We start from the raw sequence: 18,859 nt of genomic DNA, 5'->3' as shown, positions 1-18,859 counted from the left end.
AAAAAGGGAATAAGGTGCATCACTGTATGCAGAGGAGGTAGGGCTACATGCTTGTTTTCTTTGGATTCTGCAGTGGAGTGAAACCAAGCTGGAGCTCAAAGGGAACATTTCAGTGTTGAGAAAAGTTATGCATCATAGTTTGATATTCTCTGACATCTGCTTCTTTCCTCTCCTATTCAGCTGAAAAATAGTCTTTTAAATTACAACCACCCACTGTGTCACTCAGTCCCAGGAGTCACATTAATCAAGGTGCCTCGGGCAAGGGTGCTAGTTCCAGAGAGCAAGGGGAAAGTTTTTGCTAAGGATAATTTACCTAGTTAACAGGGTCTCAAAAACAACATCCCTTTTTTTTTTTTTCCCACAAAGCAGGCAGTAGAGGAAAGGAGTATGGACCTGGCTTTCCTTGAAAGTATCTGGTGCTAGTTCAGAGACAGGAGAATAAGAAGTTATGAGCTGTAGCTAGAATTTTCCATACAAAACCCAAAATGCTTTGACATGACTGCAAGTTGAAGTCATCAGCCAGAAGACAAGGACTTTTGCTGCGATTGCTTCTTACCTACTATGAGTCTCTCTGAGTCTGGCAGATGAGAAAACTGTCTCTTGAATTCCTCACTCCTATATTTGTAAGTGGAACTTGAGAGCTGCAACAAAGAACAGTAAAAGGTTATGCAAACAGATTTATTTTCAGCCATCAACTGTCTTCATACTGGATGTGTAATTTTATCTTGAAGAACAAATGAACCTCAGAAGAGCAATAAAGAATAGGTGGTATCTAAATGTGATCATCACTGTAACTTTATGCTTACTTATGTAAGAGTATTTATTTGGCATGAGCCAAACTATTCCCTGTATCAGGCCAGATGCCAGTCACAAAGCATTACAGTGCTATGATGGCAACCTGCTCCACCCATAAGGAGATGAGAGCCCTTCTGGGACTAAATATTCACAGCAAGGCCACAACACTGAGGTGACAGAGAAAACCATGCTCTCACAGAGGCCAATAGCTAGACACAACCTAGAACACCAATGTCTATTTGTAATACCACTTCAGGAATACTACAATGCACTGGATTTCTCACCAGGTGTTATAACCAGAACCACAGGAATAAAGGTAATAAGTTTCCTCCAGTAAGCACAAATAGCAGCATCACCATCACTTCTTGATTTTCTGTGATGTTCTACAGTTCACCCCATATTTAAAGAGATCACTGTCTGTCTATGATTCTCTTAATATTCAAATTGGGCAGTAAATTCACAAAAAGAGGACTATCTTAATGGACTTTAACTCCTTATTCTTATGAACAAACGTGCCTGCTCCCATTCAAATGAAGAGCTTCAGCACATTCTCCATAAAATATTCTGCTGTAAAAGCCCCCCTTTTCATTTTGCAGTTATAAGAGGATTGTATTTTTTCTCTTCACAGATATTGGACACTTATTTTAGAGGCGGTTTTAACTAAATGTTGTATAAGGCCATGACTCAGCTGGACTAAAACTATTACAGGAAGGAATCACTTTTAAGTGTCCCTAGAACCAGGTATAAATATACTACAAAAGCCTCTTTCACACTTTTTTTTTTAAACCTTCCTAAAGGTTTTAAGCACATGGATGCTGCTTAAGCAACTGTATTACTCCAAAACTTGACATTCACCATTAAACCCATCCCCACCATAAGATTAGTTGCTACTTACATTGAGGGGGGGGGGAAGAAAGAAGAAAGGAGGCAAAGAACCACTTTTGACTGTATGACCTTGCAGCATGCTTACTAATAAAACACCTACTTTTGACACACTCCTGCAGCATGTTAGTCAGCCACTACCCTTTCACTAGGTTTGTGCTTGTCCAAAAAAATCTCAGGACCATGACAGACTTATCTTCAGCTTGAGGGTCTTTTAATAAGCTAGAGCCAATAGTGCTCCCATCTCCTCAAGATTCCCACATTTTGCTCTTTTTCACTGAGGACATTCTGGCTTCTTACAGTTCAAAAGTTCCTGGAACACCACCCTACACTCACATCCTACAATGGTCTGGCATCTACTTACACTTGAGAATTGAACTCTTAGGTCACAAGAACACAAGTGCAACCTCAAAGTCAAGTGTTTAAGTGCATGTAACACGGGAGAGAGCAAAGTTGCCCTGACACAGATCAGCTTTTAAAAAAAATAAGTCAATGTTACCTTCTATTACCATGAATAAAAGAAAGTCTTTATGTTTGACCTCTGTTTGAGTAAGTATTTGCTGTCCACTGATATTCTGAGCACTGTAATGCAAAAAGACAGCAAGGGATGGAGACAGAAAATACATCCAAATACATCCACCCCTCCCCTTCTGAGAAAAGTAAACACAAAAGGTTTGGGTGCAGTTAAAGGGCAACATGTTAGACATGTCTCCTTTAAGCTGTAATGCTTCCAGTTATATTGCAGTTATTTCTGAGATTATAAAAATAACATTCTTGGAGAGCATGTAACCTATTGAAATAGGTGGGCTATGGTTTCTTGGCTTGCAACATCCAGCCCCGAAACGCACACTTTTAATTGATCATCCAAAACAGGAATCCAGTGCCTGCACTGCTTTGAAGAAACCGAGTTCTTTGCAATTACTCTGGAAAGAGATGTGGGGGAAAAATGAAAAATTAACTCAAATCTGTAAAGTTTCCACCTGTAATTCCTGAGTCCTTGTGGTTTACACACAGTCCTACCTCAGTTGACTGAAGTCTGGGCTTGTGTTGCCAATGCCAGCATACAGGGGATAAAAGAATTGGGATGCCATGAGAGGAAACTGAAAGCTCAAAATTTGTGAAATCATGATTTAGGAAGCAGTGCTTTTAAGGAGAAGCGTAGTTTCTCAGAGAAACATGCTGTATACAACAAATGGGAGCTACACTGAAGTTCAGCATTTCTGTGGTTATACGACAAAAGGAATCAAAGAAAATAGGAGCATCACAGTATCACAGAGACATTTATATTAGTGCCTGAATCAGCCAGTCCAACAGCTCTGAGAGTCAAGACTCAGGACACTGAGTTTTACTTAGAAATGCAATTTTTCTAGAGCATAAAATGCTATAGCTTTTCTGAGAAACGCTTGCTGGAATTTAGAAATGTTGTCATGAGTGACACACTATAAGAAATCCTTATTAATTGTAGATTTCTACTGAGCTCTTAGGACACTTACGCAGAGCCTGCTCTGAATCCTCATCTAATCAGCAGAAAAAATGTGAGCACATTGAAACTTTTGAACCTTGTCTTTTCCCTACCTTCCATGGAAACTAGCTCACTTAAATCTGTACTTTTTACCTACTTAGTGTGTGGCTTGATGATTAAGGAGAGATCCCTCAACAGACCTGGGAAACAAGAAGGGCAATTTTAACATTACTGGTAATTTCAACTTCCTTAAAGTGTAGAAAATAAGACATTTCTATGAATACAGCATCTCTCCTAATCACTACTACAATGTCCAACATGTGCCACCTCTGGGTTACAAAATCTAGCACCAAATACTAAAAGAGGAAAGGCATAAATCAGGTTGTAGTATGGCACTTACAAGATGAAATCAGCAACTTGTTTTTAATACATACACATTTCTAAGTTTAATAACAAGTCATCAGGCAAACACTTTGCCTGAGGATAATCTTAGGCATTTATGCTTATGCTATATTTAATCACTAAGGAAATTATTAAGTGCAGCCGACAACTTATTAGCATTTCTCATCTGAAGCCACAAAATAGACCAGAAACCTGTAAAATAGCATGAACAGAAAACCATTTTCAGTGAGAACCAGAAAGTTTTACAGAACACAGTTATGTAAGAACAAGATATTGGAGACACATAACCAAGTGATTCTCATACCTTGTTTAGAAATGGACCAGTTCAACTATATAAAGTCACGTTCCAGAAAAAAAAATGTAAACCTAAATAGGACTACGCTGAGTTATTTATAGGATAGAGGCCTGTTAAAAAAACAGCTTCCCTTCACAGTCACATCTTCAAACTGTAGCCACTGCAAACAATTTGAGCCATTTAGCAAACTGCAGATGAAAATTAAGCAACACCTTCTCCCAGGAATACTGCAAAAATCCTAATCATTAGGAAATTATTTGACTGCAGATACCACTAAGCATGCAAATAAGCAATCAACTTCAGCAGAATGGTGTGCACATTTTTTATCACTAATGGCTGCAATAATTTTGCATTTGTTTAGTTAGTGTTTTCCCTTTGTTTTGAGACACCACAAAACACAGGTTACCTGACAATTTGCATTCTGTAGTTGTGACATGCAGCCACGAATACAACAGCTGAGATCACAGGTAAGTTGGCTTCACCAGTGGGGTAACAACTCGGATGTCACCTGTCCTAGGTTACAATGCAAGATGTATTCTATTATCATGTTCACAAGCTGTTAAAGCAGGCGGGACAGTGTTATCTCCTACCATGACTCATCCCTGATAACTCCCTCCAAGACCATCTCTGTTAATGGGCCATCAAGGACCCACCCCGTGACTCATAAAACTACATCAGCCCATTGTGAGATGCCCTGCCCAGGAGGGATGAGCCAAGCATTCCCACCTGGATATAATCCGGGGTTTGGAACAGCACAAGCAGTCCTACTGGGTTCCTAGAGGACAAGAGCTACCACTGGACCTTCAGGTGAAGACCAGACCCTTCTGTATGATCACCGCTTCAACAGGACCTCTTCAGCTGGATGGCTACCACCACTCTGACTAACAGGGTGTCAGGCTGTATCCTGACTCTGTCAGTGTTCTTGTACTATTGCATTTGTTTAATTTTCCTATTAAATTATAATTCTGATTTACGATCTCCCACTGGTTTGTTTTCAAACCAGTACACACCTCATTTCAAGAGATGTCTCCCACTGAGCTTCAGTCTTGGTACCAGTTACCACCATGGGCTAGGGGTCCCAGAATCAAACAAGCCTATAAAGCAAGCTGCCTGAACTACTGTTTCTTTTATGCTCAGAAGCCTCAGAATAACCACCAGAATATGGCCCATGGAACACACAGGTTTGCTCCTCTGTCTAACAGCATGTAAATCCAGGCCACTAACTCTAAATCTCACTTAAAGATCACTTGACTATTCCCCAAAGACCTGTATTTTCCTATGAAGTTTCTAGACAGGGTCAAAAACAAATTTGGAGGTATTAGCAAGGTTAGGATAAAAGTACATTTTAACCTTATATTAGCATATTAAAACAAACATTAAGTATTCTGGCAAAAGCTGTTGCATTTCTACTGAATAACAATTTCTTCCCTATTCAAATTCATATAAAACCCTTCTTAGCATCAGGAGAAAGAAAAAGAAAACAGCCGCCAGAAGAACAACACTCAGAGAGAAGTTTGGATTTTATACAACAACACTCCACTATACTGCAAATATTCTTCAAACTTATCTGATATGGTGGGGAAAAACATCAACCCAAAACCTACAAAAAAAAAAACCCATACCAAGATCCCACTTTCACTCAGATTAAAGCCCCACTAGGGTAGATGAGAACCAAGTTAACAGCCCTGAACAAAAGCTTCATTAAACAGTGTAAGGCAGACCAACGTAAGACTTCACATACCTCAAAAGAGATTTGGGCAGACTCCCTTATTAACAAAGGAACAATTCCCATGGCACACTGAGATGGTGGTCTCTCACCTGTAAAAGGTGCCAAGTCTGACAACCTTTCCATCACAGAAATGTTGATCCCATTGCAACCATTTCTTCAGTCCACAAAAATTCATTAATCATCCAATCTAATCTATGTAACACACAAGCCACAGCTCTCCTGCTTTAAAATTAGATCTGCAATGACCAAATTTCCCTTTGGCAAAGAAGAAAATATATATTCTACCTTTTTAAATTAAAAGTCACTCTGGATAGAAAAACCCATCCTAGCTATGGATAGTTCTTCTACTAGTCCAGTTGGTTAACTTTACCTTCACTTCATGAATTATTTTTGGATTGTAAGAAAGTTACTCCATATCTCCTTCTGAGGTAGGGATTAAGCTTCTCAAGTCTACTAGCAAAAAGATTTTTTTTTTTTTCAGAATTATTCTTAAGGCTTTTCTGAATCCTCTCTTATTTTCAGTGTTCTTCTTGCTAGATATAGCATTGCAGGAGTTACCACAAACAGATAAATCTGAATCACAGATTGCTTTTAGGCACAGAACCACAGTGAAAGCTCACATCCACATGACTACCAGTCTGCCTTACCTTTTTGCTGTTACAGGGCACAGTATCCCATTTCTGCTAACAGCAAGAACTAGGCTGTATGTTGGAAGTGTCAGACTTGTTCTGTTTACCTTGTCACATGTAAAAAGTCCAGATCCACTCTGGTACAGTGATCTATTTCCACTAACCACTTCTTGACAAAATCACAGAAAAAAAATTGTTTAGGAATAATTTTCAATCGTTGAGTACTCAAATGCTTTACTAGCAGTGACTTCTGTTCTTTTTTCTCTTTAAGGGCAAAAACATTTAACTTACACAGGGAAAAAAAACATTCACAGGACCTGAAGAGCAGCATGACATTACTTAGGGTGACTTACTGTGCTGTGTACAGAATACTGTGCACTTTGGTTCACTTTTGTTGGTATAGGTGGGTTTTTTTCTTTTTTTGGGGGGTGTTGCATGTGTTTGGGAGTTTTTGTTGGGTTTTTTTAAATAAGGAGATATTTGATCACATCTGCTTATTCACACAGTTGTATTTAATTCACAGGTCATGAGAGGCATGTCAACCAATTAAAAAAAAAAAAAAAGAAACCAAGCAACTGTTGCCAGGCTTTGCTCAGCCATTGTATTCCTTAGGAGACTGCTTTCCAAAAGCTCCCATGCTCTCAAGGAAACGTGAACAAGCTCACAGTCACAGTGGGAGGGGGAAATGTTTAGGGAGCTACAACTATTTTCCTTACATTCATTATAGGCTTTTTTCCCCTTCACCCTTACCTGTGGAGAGGGGAGTCTCATAAGCACAGGGCCACTGGTAGGCACAGGGCTGTGCACTAAGGTCATTATGTCCCCCACTCCTGTGGCCCAGCCCCCCCTCTTCTTTGTAGAGGCTGAAGGAGAAAGAAAACTCTAACATCTCTTAGTGACTGAGGAGAAAAACAACAGCATTCTCCTTCAGTGGCATCCAGCAGAACTTTGGTGAAAGTATGTCTTTCTTCTGATGGAAATACAGTATGTATACTTTAAAGAAAGGGATATTAAAATATAGGTCATTGGCAAATACTCCAGCTACTGTATCTTCCAGGGATCGGTTTGGCTGGGGGGAAAAGGTTGGGGTGGATAGGGGAGTGAGGGGTGATGGTTGTGGTTTTTTAAGCCCATGAGATCCCATAAACAAGGCTAAAGACAGAGTACCTAGTTCTCCCAAAATGAGTGTTACTATTAACTAGTTCTCACATACGCTCAGGCAGGCATACTAAAAGTGTTAGACAGACTATGATTTACCACCAACGCCTGGAGCTTCCAAAAATCCACGTAGAAAGAAATTCCTCACAACTATTTCATTATGGAGAGCTGCTCAGATGCCCACTTAAAAAACATTTGACACCCAGTGTCACAAAAGTGACTGAATGAGGTGCTTCTGAAAGGGAGACTGCTTCTGTTTATTTTAAAGACTGGGTATAGTACATCCAAGCACTGTGTCCCACAAGAGTAGCCCAGCTCTGACCAAGTAAGATGGACACCAGTTTTAACAAGCCATCCTTGACCTGACATGTGGTGCAAGTCTGTTTTCCTGAAAAGCAGTTCTGGTCAACTACTGACCAGGGAGACCTGGTCACAAGCATTTCCCCACATGTAACATGAACTTAGCTGAACTGGAATACTGCTCACAGAAGGCCTGGGTCATTCCCACACCTCACAGTGTCCTTCCAAAAGCAGGAAGGAAGGTCTCATCCTTGAGCTTCACCTGTGTAAGTACAGATATCAAAACATGGTGGAGCATGGCTTGAAAAACAGCCTAGAAAATCCACAACCAAAGTTGTTACAATTATGATTTTGACAGATTTTGTTAAAGAAAATTTAACATCATATGAAATACTATGCTGCTAACATCAGGTTATATAATTATAACAAAGGTAACATTTTTGTGAAGAATTTTAAAATCTGGCATCCTTCCCAAGAAGAAGATTCAAAGACTTAGAGCTGAAAATATAAAGGTATTTCTTCAGAGAACTTTGAGTTGCATAACCAGTTAGAGATTACATTTTTAATGCTCTTTAAAAAAAAAAAAGGCAATCCAAGGAGAAAAAAAAACAAACTAAACAAAACCAAAACAAATAAACAAAACAAAACAAACCAACACCCCCCAAAAAACCACCAAACCAAAAAACAGTAGAACAGACCTGGAAGAATTTTGTAACACAGTATTTCAGTTTAGAACATGTAAGGAACTCTCTCAAGTTTCTCCTTCAAGGTCACACCAGAATTAGCTCATTTTCACAAGCCATTACATTTCCCTGAAATAGGGTTCAGATGAAGCTACTCCAACAAGGTGCTTGGGGAATAAGCTTCTTATCAATTATAAGAAAGCCTCTTGCCATTAGCAGTACTATATATTTTTCCCTGAAAAACAAGAGTTTGGACTGAGAATATCCTCTGCTTATTCTGAAGCAATGGTTTCGTAGTATTCAGTACTTTTTTTTCTGCAAGTAAATGTTTTAGAGCATTTTAACAGTGAAGCCAATGAACTTTTAGAAAACTCTGATTTGGAAATAAAAATCTCAAGCTTGACACATACAGTGCAGAGCAAAGCATATGCTCCATTCCAGAATAAAACTGACTGAGGCATGAAGCTAATGTAAAGTCAGAAGACACACACCCCCCTACACATACCTCCTCCTCCAACTGCCTGCAGCCTGTTCCAAACCATACAAATCCCTGGCCAAAGCCGCTACAGCTCCCCCCTTCTCACCCACTTGCTCAGAGCTGCTGGACACCCTCCAGCAGTGCTAGCTAGCGTTCTGCCAGCCTCTGCTCGTATGCCAGCTTGGAAAACAGGCTGAAACACCCCAGCCTTGCAGAACAGGCACACAAATGCTGCAGCAGCTGGGCAAAGAAACTTCCGCAGGGGGTAACATTTAAGAGCTGCCCAGCTCCGATCTAAAACCGCCATCATCGGAACTGATTTTGGCAAGCAGACTGCAGTAGCATAAATCATTTCAAGTTCACAGAAGTCCCAAAGGGAATAGCAGAGGGAAGTACTATCACCAGGGAAACACCAGCTGGGAAAGAAGCACTTAATGCCCAGCACCCCTCCTCTGTGCATCGCTGAAGGCTACAATCCATGAACCAGCCTTAAGAGTACATCTGCACCTGGCAGCTCAGCATGGAGAAGAATCTACTCTCACACAAGACTCAGCCACTGTCCCCTGTTCTAAGTCAAGCCCTTGCTAAGACACCTTCTCAGTCTGAGCTCCAGCACAGGGGAGGAGAACATCAGGGCATGCTTCATGCACACCCAAATTCCCCAAAATGTGAACATTACCAGCCACCCCTTTACCAGCTGCCCAGAGCTCAGCTCTTCAGAGGCATTTTAAGGCAAGGGATCCAGGGCTCTGCAGGTCCAACAGACCTCTGCCTGCTCTGAGAGGAGAACAGCAGGCATGCACCTATTCTGCTTTCTTTATGCTGGCTGCTACATTTCCACAGCTAACTACATGGAGTCAGCAGCAAAGAGAGATCCCTCTCCCAGCACAGCCCTACTGAGAAAGCTGACAGAAGAAACAGAAGAACGTGTTTCAAGGCATTTTAATCACTCGGATTTAAATCTGCAAGTCTGAAAGAAGATAATTGAACACAAAGAGGCTGTATTTACAGTCATTATGCAGCCTGGGCTGCTGGCTAGGATAAGTAGCTGTGTCTGTGCACCTAGCTGGGTGGTGGCTTTGGATGGCCCTCAGTTCTGCTGTCAAGATCAGCTACATATGTAAATAGCAGGAACTGGTTTCACCAGAAAAACGAGGTAACTCTTCTGCCTTCCCAAAGCAAAGACAGGATACATCATGGAGAATCGCTGTGTGCTGAAAGAGCAGCAAAATACTGGGAAGCATATCCATACATAAAAATACTCACTGGCAATTTATTTCCATCAGAAAGCCAGTAAGAAGATTCAAAGCGATCTCAGAAAGGCCGTACCAGAGCCTGGGTACCAGTGTGACTCAGTTCTCCAAAATAGCATTAGCATAAACTGTTTTAAGTGCATTTCCTGTTTATAAGATAACACCATCTGCAGCTGATTGAACACCTGAGTGTGGACATCTGCAATTAGCAATAGGGCAGATTATTTCAGTTTCAAATATAATTATTTATATAACTGCCACCAAGCACCTCTGAGTTTGGATGGAAGTTACGCAAAAATACGAGAGATTTGGATACTTCCATTGACAAACATCTTCCTCAGTTCTGAATTAGAAATTAGGGTGCTTTTAGCTTCCAAGAGCCAAGATGTCCCAATCTCAGATTTACTCAGCATCCTCATCAACACCTCATAGCTAGCAATAACATCTTTGAACCTGGTAGTAAAACTATGCCTGTAATGCCCCTGGCCAAAGAATGTTTCATGCAGCCTCCCCAGGACACTAGCACAAGCCAAATTCACAAGGCTTTTAACAGCCCTGCTCATTTTAGGGAAAAGTTGTGGATCTGTGCCTACTTTCTCACTTCAAAAATGCAGCATTCAAGCATTCTTTTTGTTCTATTTTAGTAATTTTGTCTACCACATGAAGATTTAGAAAAAGGAAAAAGGCAAATCAAAATATAACAGCAAAGTCCTGTGATACATCAACTTCTAAAACAAACTTAATAACAAATAAACCAAGGGTTTGGATGAACTCTGCAGTTACTGTTTTAACACTGTACTTGAAGTGAGTTTGTCACTCTCCAGCACAAAGTTACCCTTTAGCTCAAGTCAATTTGTCTGCTCCCCAGCCTAATTTTGAGTCCTGTAACTATGTTGTCCAGGTTTCAACAGCCATAAGTGTACTAAGTATTATGATGCAATGGCAATTAAAAGCTCAATCAAGATTATTTCCTTTTGGATAACGAAATACATTCCTTTCTGAACAGCAGTTTCATCTGACTCACAGCTGTTTGTATAGCACATGTGTGAAACAAGTAGCCAATGTTATTGGTTAAGAACAACTGTTTTTTCACCTGATCTTTCACTGCAGGCTACCCAAGTAAAACAAAAAAATTCAAAATGCCTGTCTTTGGACTTATTTGATCCATTTAACAAACAGGGAAAATCCAGATGCTTTCAGGGTGAGGAAAAACACCTTATACAATACAGAAACTACAAGACATAACTTCTCAACTCATCTTCCTTACCTGCAACCAAGTCCCACCAAGATTATTTGATGCCAAAGTAGCCAAATAGAGAAGCAAAAGAATAGCACATCTCGGTTGGACATGTCCCTCCTTACTCTGCCAGTAAAATCTGTCTCTCTGCATCTCTGATCTGTATTTAAGTTTAGTAACAGTGCCCAAATACGGATCAGAAAACAACATCATGAAGGAAACAATCACCATGGTAGTAATTCCCCTTGGTGCCATTTACTTTTCAGCAACTCATAAAAGGATACATAAATACTTTCGATCAGGACTGCAGTGAAGACCTGAAGGAGCATATTAAACCACAACACTACCTAGTTAGTAATGCAGGAGTGACTGTGGCCAGTTACATAAACTGCTTTGCTATAAATTGCTCTGGTCATCTCATTAAGCCTGCCAGTAGCCCTACTGCACTTGAAATTCCATGGAAAGTGGCACTGACCAAGCAATTGCCCCAAAACTTCTTCTCCTGGCTGCTGCTAATAACTTAATATACCACAAAACAATCATATCCTGCACAGTTTTATCTTCCCGTCTTCTTTCCCTCTTCTTATATACAAGTGCCTCATCCATAGCAGACCTGAGACAGTGCTACACTACTACCTGTTTGCAGAAATACAAGCTGTAAACAAACCACAAAGCAAAAAAAACCAAAAAATATTATAAAAACCTTATTCCCATCTCCTGGAGCTGACTTTTAAAGCGCTCATTCTGCAACTTAGGGACCTCCCTTTCATTAAAAAGATATCGCTGTTCCAACCCCATGAAGATTTCCTGAACCATGTTGCATTTCTAATGGTTTTGTTCCCAGTGACTTGAAAAAAAAAATTAAATCACACAAATCTGAAGTATTTTCTTTCTGACCTATTAAACTTGATCTTCAGGTTCTAGACTAATTTACATGTGTGTACTAATAATTTCTATTATATAGAACTACGTACTGCTGCAGCTGGCAAAAGCTTATTTCAATAGGGCACCCCCATCAGTCTTTGTTCAGAACTGGTTGAAACTTGATGTCAGCCAGATCTACCCCAGTGCTCAGTTTGGAGCTGCACCAACAGCAATAAAGACATTCCCAGCATGAAAAGAAGGGAGAAAAACCCCTTTAGCCTAAACACCCATGTTCAAGGGTCGGTTAGAACTGCAGTTTGTCTTTTCCTACCACCTTAAAACACTGTTCCTGTATAATCAGTGCTATCACAGGGCTGAAAAAAGGCACCTGTTTCTGGATTCCAGGTAGGTGAACAAACAACACACCAGTGCTACAACTATAGCAAAAGCTATTTGTACTAAAGTTAGGACTTTAAAAAAACCAAAATAAACAAAAAAAACACCAACAAAACACCAAAATGCAGCATTAATGTGCTTAAAGGCTTTTTTTCCTCTTTGTAGACCTACCCAATTAATTCAATCAATTCTCATCCTCTTTAGCAGACTGCTTCATACCACCAAATAAAAAGGAGGCTAAAAATCCTCCTTTAATGTCAAGAGAATTGCTGTATCTCCTGCACATCCCAAACATTTGGAGGCACAGGTAAGAAGAAGCAACATACCAAGTATGCAACATAAGAGAGAGCTATTGTCACAAGGCCTTAAATATCAACCCCCAAAACAATTACCACTTCAACCAGCCCAGCAAGCCATTCCAAGAGTGGTGTGAGTCCTCAGAGAAAGGTGGAAGGAGGATTCAAACAACTATAGATACAAGAAATATTTCATTTAACCCTACCAGTCTTGGGCCTGGAAGTACCCCAATTTGTATCTGCACTTCAGTAAGTTCTCTTCCAACTTGTGACACTTATCTGCATCCCTCCTGTGCAGGTTTGAGTCACACATGCTTACTGTATTCTTGCCATACATATTGTCACATACTCCCAGACTAGTTCTTTCCTGTAGAAACCAAATCCATGTGTGTAAAAATTCAAAATACTTTCTCGATCTTGTGCAACCTCATTCGCTCTTCTATTATGAAAAGTAAAAGGCTTATTTTCACTTTTCATTGTATCAGTTATTTGCTTCTATTGTCAGACTCCTCCACACTGACCAACTCTTTAAACTGGCATTACACTCCAATCAATTGCCTTTTTTTAAACCCTCTTTTATTATCTTCTTTCTAACACCTCCTTACACCTCACATTTCCAAATGCTTAACAAAGCCTCCCAGATACAAGCAATTTTCTGAGATGCTCATTTGATTTCCAGTCGTTCCACCTACCTTTTCATTCCAAGGGAAGGACTTACTTTTTTGGGTTTTTTTTCCACAGGCATTCTTCTTATTGCAGACATACATGAACTTTCTTTGACTGTTCATTAATGTAAACTAGAGTCCCCAGACACAAGGGGCTCACTTTTGATGCAAGGATGCTTTTCATTAGCTTTCTCATTCACCTTTACCTTCTTCATTATGGTAGAATACTTAAGGCTTTTAGGTTTCTTCTTCCAAGGTTATTAAACTACTGAACCATATTTCAGTATGAAGGGCATAAAAAAGGATAAAAAGATGAATTCAGAATCCTGAGATAGGGCTTCCAGATATAATTTAATTTCCAATCATCTTTGCCTTTCATAATCTATCTGCAGTTGCCAAAACTAGGACTATTTAATCAAATGGAGATACAAGCTTTACGCTTTCCAGCACAGAGAGAAAGCCCCAAGATCAAGTTTGTAAGCAATCTTTTTTCTTCCTCCAGTGAGGTTGTAGAAGTCCAGCTTTGTCCACCTGCAGGTGGGGGGAGGGGGGGGTGGGGAACCAAACCAAAAAACATCCTATGACACACTATCAACCTTAAAAACAGCAGTTAGTAACTATCATTTTAAGAACTGCTTACAGTAACAGAGAAAACTAATTATTTCTCCAAAATTTTCAATGAAGATATCCAAAGGTTTGGGGTTTTTTTAAGAGATAAGAAAAATTTCACATAGTAGGATACTCTTCTTCCCTCCTCTGCTACCCTTCCTTCTCCCCACTCACCATAGCCAGGAGAGAGATTGTATCCCAGAGGCTGCCAGCCCTAGCCTGCTGCTAATTACATGTGCTCACAGCACCTATTGAGCATTCATGATACCTGGCCTGACTTCCAGAGGCATGGCACAACTGCCTACTCCCACTCAATCCATGAAAAATTGAAGTCAAACCAGTCAGGCTCTAACATCCACATTTGGTTTCTATCATCAGCAAAACAAGAGTACATCATCCTCAGAAGAGATGAACCCTTGGAGCAAACCTAAGCTGTTGGAAACATGCAGCCTCTCCAAGCAAATAACCCAGGCAACAAAGCTGATCCCTGGCTGCTACCACAGGCTAGTCCTGCTGTTGTAGCAATCCCTCCATTCTACTGACTTAAGAGTGGGAACGAGCATAAAAGTCCCCACCTGCCACAGGAAACTCAGATCATCTTCATCAAATGCCAGTGACACATGCTTCACACACTGCAACAGGCTGCCTTCCATGCTATCACCTACACATTTACTGTGACTCAGACTTTTGGGAGTTTTAATGATTTGTTTTTAATACTCAGCAGCTGATCATCAGCCATGCAAGTTATTGAAACATTTTCTGTCAAGAAGAGATGCCAATGACATAACATTTTAAATAGAAGATCTTAATTTTTGCCTCGAATTTGTGACTTTCTGGTTCTTGCTACTTTACACTTCAGTTGCCTTGAGGCTGAGAAAATAATGGCTTCTTATAACCAGGCTGGTAGAGGTTTTTAAAACTAATCAGTGACAGGCTGTAAGGCTACAACATTTCAAGCCACAGCGTTATCTTACAAGAGGGAAGTATTACACAATGACTTTGTTTTAACTGCAAGGTCATATTTGCAGAGCCAGATAAACACCAACATCAAACAAATACTAAGGTCTTGAAGTATAAGTTCGACAGAAGATAATTTAATCATACTGGAAAACATCTCACAGCACCTGCCACTGCACTGAAGAATCCCACTCCCCTGAAGTTACAGGCACACATTACTACAGGAAGCAGAGTGGCACTGGGAGGATACACAATATCCTGCACTGTACAGGCTCAAAGCTCTGTTCAAAGAGACTTCAAGCCTTCAGCACGTCTCAAACCGAAGAGCGCAAAGCCAAAAGCACAGCTATATTCTGCATATAGAACACTTTAATTACTTTATTTTCAATTGCCAAGCCTATCAAGGAAACACTGAGTTGTTAACTGCAGGTCCAACAACCTGACAGGTTTATTCTTCACACAAAATACCAGCTGCAGTAGTGGTTGTACACAAACCATGAAGCATTAGTTTGCACAATCTAATTTGCCACCTCACAAGAGCATAGCTGGCAGTTACAATGTCTGCACAGCACGACTTCCTATCCACTCAAGTGCAGAGTGGGCACAGGCAGGACAGCCCTGCACCATCCTTGTCTCTGTAGGGATAGTGAAGGAAATACTGAACACCACAAGTACTCACTCCAGTAACACAAGTCTACAACCTGCTGGGATTTTATTAGGCCTGTCCCATTTCCATCAGTTTCAGACTTCTACTGCTCAGTTTAAGAGTACACATGCATTTGGAGGGTGTTTATCCTATGGCCTGAGATGCAAAACCAGATGTCCTGACCATTAGGACATCTACTTGTGAACAGGAGGGATGAAGACATACAAGCTAGGTTTATAAATAAGGAGTTGGGAAATCTGATCCACCCCCACTTCTGCTCACAGCTCTGCCACGGATTCCTTATGGCCTTTGCTAGTTACTTAATCTTTCACCTGCTAAGCATAGTGAACACTCTGACAACCTCATCAGGAGGAGGACATAGTAGTTCAGATGATGTTCCTATGAGTTTAAGCACACAGATGTACTGAGGACACCTGATACAGAACCTAAGTCAGATTCCCTTCCTCACAGCTCTGGCACTCAAAGTCTCTCACAAGATCAGCTGTTACCCTGCCTGTGGCTCCATGCCTTCCTATCAAACAAAAGGGATTCACCAATCCATTAACAGAACTAGCAACGAAACATATATTCCAAGTCCACACACATATATTCACCTTCTCTCAAGGCAGTAAAAAAAAAAAAAAAAAATCTACCAAAAGAAAAGTACTGAAATCAGCATTTATTATTACACACTCTGCTTTCAGTCAGGCATTTTCCTGGAAAGGAACAAAATTAAACTCCTCCTTTTCTGCCTTTCTTATTAACAAATCCCATTTTTACAGAAAACACAGGAAGCTTATCTACTCTTGTTGAAAACAAATGTGTTTACTTGACAAAAACAGACACTAGGAATCCAATTCAGAACCACCAACGAGAATCAAAATTCAGCCCTTATGCTTAAAAAGCATCAGAGCTTCAAAAATGTCTTTCTATAGACATAAGAGACACTAGGTGGGTCAATGAACCATGCCAGGGACTGGGAGACAGGACTGGGCACAGAAGCCAGAAGTTCTGTCACTAACTTGATCCCTGACATCAGATAAACAACTTCACCCCCTCTCAGTCTCACTTTACGCTTTAGTAAGCCGGTAATGATAAAATTACCTGCCTCACTACATGGGTGGAGAACACTTTACTAATTCATGACCACAAAGCAACTTGAGAACTGTGGATATAAAGCTTGCACATATACACACATATGTAAATTAAAATAGACGTGTATTATATTTATAAACCGAAACCAAGTTAGAAAAGAGATGAAACACATTACCCAAAAGCTCCAGTCAGCACTCCAACTATACTGAGCAGGACCCTGCATTTTCTCTGTGCATGAACTAAGAGTCTCCTCTGAATTAGCAAGCAGCTGGTTAATAAGACCATGATCCACTTCATGAACTTCCTGTGAACAAAGAAATAAGGTATGTAATTCAGCAACGGTGGAGAAAGGTGAAATAAGACGGTTAGTCCATTTAACAGCTATATATTAAATGAAACCTGACATGGTAGCTTCACCAAGGTGAGTGGTATGGAAACACTTCCCACTGACAGCTTTCTCACCGGAGGTTTTTTTCCCCCCTAGACTATACTATATTTAAATTTATTTTACATTTTTTATCAAAGTATTTTATTTCCACTGCAGCCCCCAACTTGTACACTGAAGCTGCAGATACTTAGAACTAAAACAACATCAACACAAGACATCAGTGCCTAACCTGCAGCACGTCTCAGGAATCTGTGAGACCTTTCAGAACCTGAGAAAGGTCATAGAGGTGTACAATTTTTACCAGAGGACTGACACATATTATTGTAATATCGATACATCAAATGTTTATACTTACTACTAGTTACACTATACGTTGTATATAAATACACGCCGAACACTTCAGAGGCAAATAATTTAACTCACATCACTTACTATAAAGATATAAGCAGTACTGTTTTCTTATTCTGTAGTACTCTCCTTTGTTATCAGTATTCTTCGCTTTGGAGGTCAGTTGTACTTTATGAAGGGAAACCGAGCCCCAGAAAGTCACTTGTGCCATTCCACCCAGCAAACGGTACAAAACCAGCCCAGGGCCCTAACCAGTAACCCCGCCTGTACTGCCGCATCCGCCGGGACGCGGCAACGCTGCGTTTCCACTCCAACTCCGAACCGAGCCGGTGTTGGGCCACCCCCGGCCGGCCCGGGGCGCGCATCCCCGCCCAGCGCTGCCCCGGGGCTGCGGCCCGGGCTGGGGACGCGCTGCGGAGGGGACACGGGGCGAGGCAAAGGCACTGAGACTCCAGGCTACGTGGCGCGAGAGCAGAGCTGCCCCCGGGGGGCTTTTCCACGCAAACACCCGGACTCGCTGCAATCCCCACCAGTTGCTGCTCGCCCGCTCCCACCCCACCATAACGCCGGGGTGCAGCAGCCGCCCCCGCGCTGGGTCTCCCGGGAGCCCAGACCTTCCCTGCACGGAGCCCGCAGGGCACTCGCCACCCCCACTCATCGGGGAGCCCCGGGGACCACCCTGCCTCCGGCCCCGCCTCGCCCCAAAAACTTTCGGGGACGTGGGTGGGGACGGCAGATATTCCCAGCGCTGCCTGCGGAGCCGCGCCGCCGCCGCGTCCGGGGCCCGCCGGTGCGGCCCCCCGGGGAAGGAGCGGGGCTGCCGCCCCCCGCACCTACCTGCGCGGCCCGCCGCTGGCCCGGGGGACGGCGGGGCGGCGGCCGGGGGCACGGAGCCCGCCGGAGGGGCGGGCGGGGAGCGCAGAGCGCGGCGCTTACCATGGAGGGGGGCGAGGACGGCGCGGCACCCGGCGGCTGCCTCCACGGGGCGCACGGCGGGGCCGCGGCCGCCATTTAAAGGGGCCGGCGCCGGCCGCGCCGCCGGCCCGCGGCGGGAGGAGGCTGCCAGGGGCGAGCGGCGCCGCTGCTGCTGCTGAGGAGGGGGAGCCGTCATGGGGGGCGGGGAGCGCTGCGGCGCCGCCGGCTCCCCCCTCGTCCGGCCGCGGCAGCCCCTCTGCGCCTTCCACAAGGGTTAACTGGGGAAGCCTGCGCGCCGGTGGAAAGTTTGAGGGCTGTAGTAGGAAAAAACTCCCGGCTGCGGGGGGGCGGCGTTCGCTGCCTCCTGCCCGAGGGAG

General features: G+C 42.3%; 1 protein-coding gene across 5 annotated transcripts in view; it reads right to left on the bottom strand.

Moving 5' to 3' along the window:
• The window catches only part of GRAMD1C (GRAM domain containing 1C), a 52,946-nt gene extending 34,253 nt beyond the window's left edge, over positions 1–18,693 (bottom strand). For 2 of the 5 annotated variants that reach the window (XM_069020248.1, XM_069020255.1), the window contains exons 1-3: positions 18,504–18,593; positions 17,007–17,135; positions 557–641 (exon numbers count right to left, since the gene is read on the bottom strand). In XM_069020248.1, the coding sequence (XP_068876349.1) occupies positions 557–641; positions 17,007–17,135; positions 18,504–18,578 (289 nt within the window). In that variant the 5' untranslated portion in view covers positions 18,579–18,593. Of the gene's footprint in view, positions 1–556; positions 642–4,242; positions 4,288–17,006; positions 17,138–18,404 lie in introns of those variants that run through there. The other 3 variants (XM_069020269.1, XM_069020238.1, XM_069020262.1) reach the window with 3 other exon arrangements.
• Positions 18,694–18,859: the final 166 nt, after the last annotated feature.

Source organism: Aphelocoma coerulescens, chromosome 1 (genome assembly GCF_041296385.1).
Source record: "Aphelocoma coerulescens isolate FSJ_1873_10779 chromosome 1, UR_Acoe_1.0, whole genome shotgun sequence".
Classification (NCBI taxonomy): Eukaryota; Metazoa; Chordata; class Aves; order Passeriformes; family Corvidae; genus Aphelocoma; species Aphelocoma coerulescens.
The sequence above is the reverse complement of the archived record's forward strand: the minus strand, read 5'-3'. Positions and strand labels throughout refer to the sequence as shown.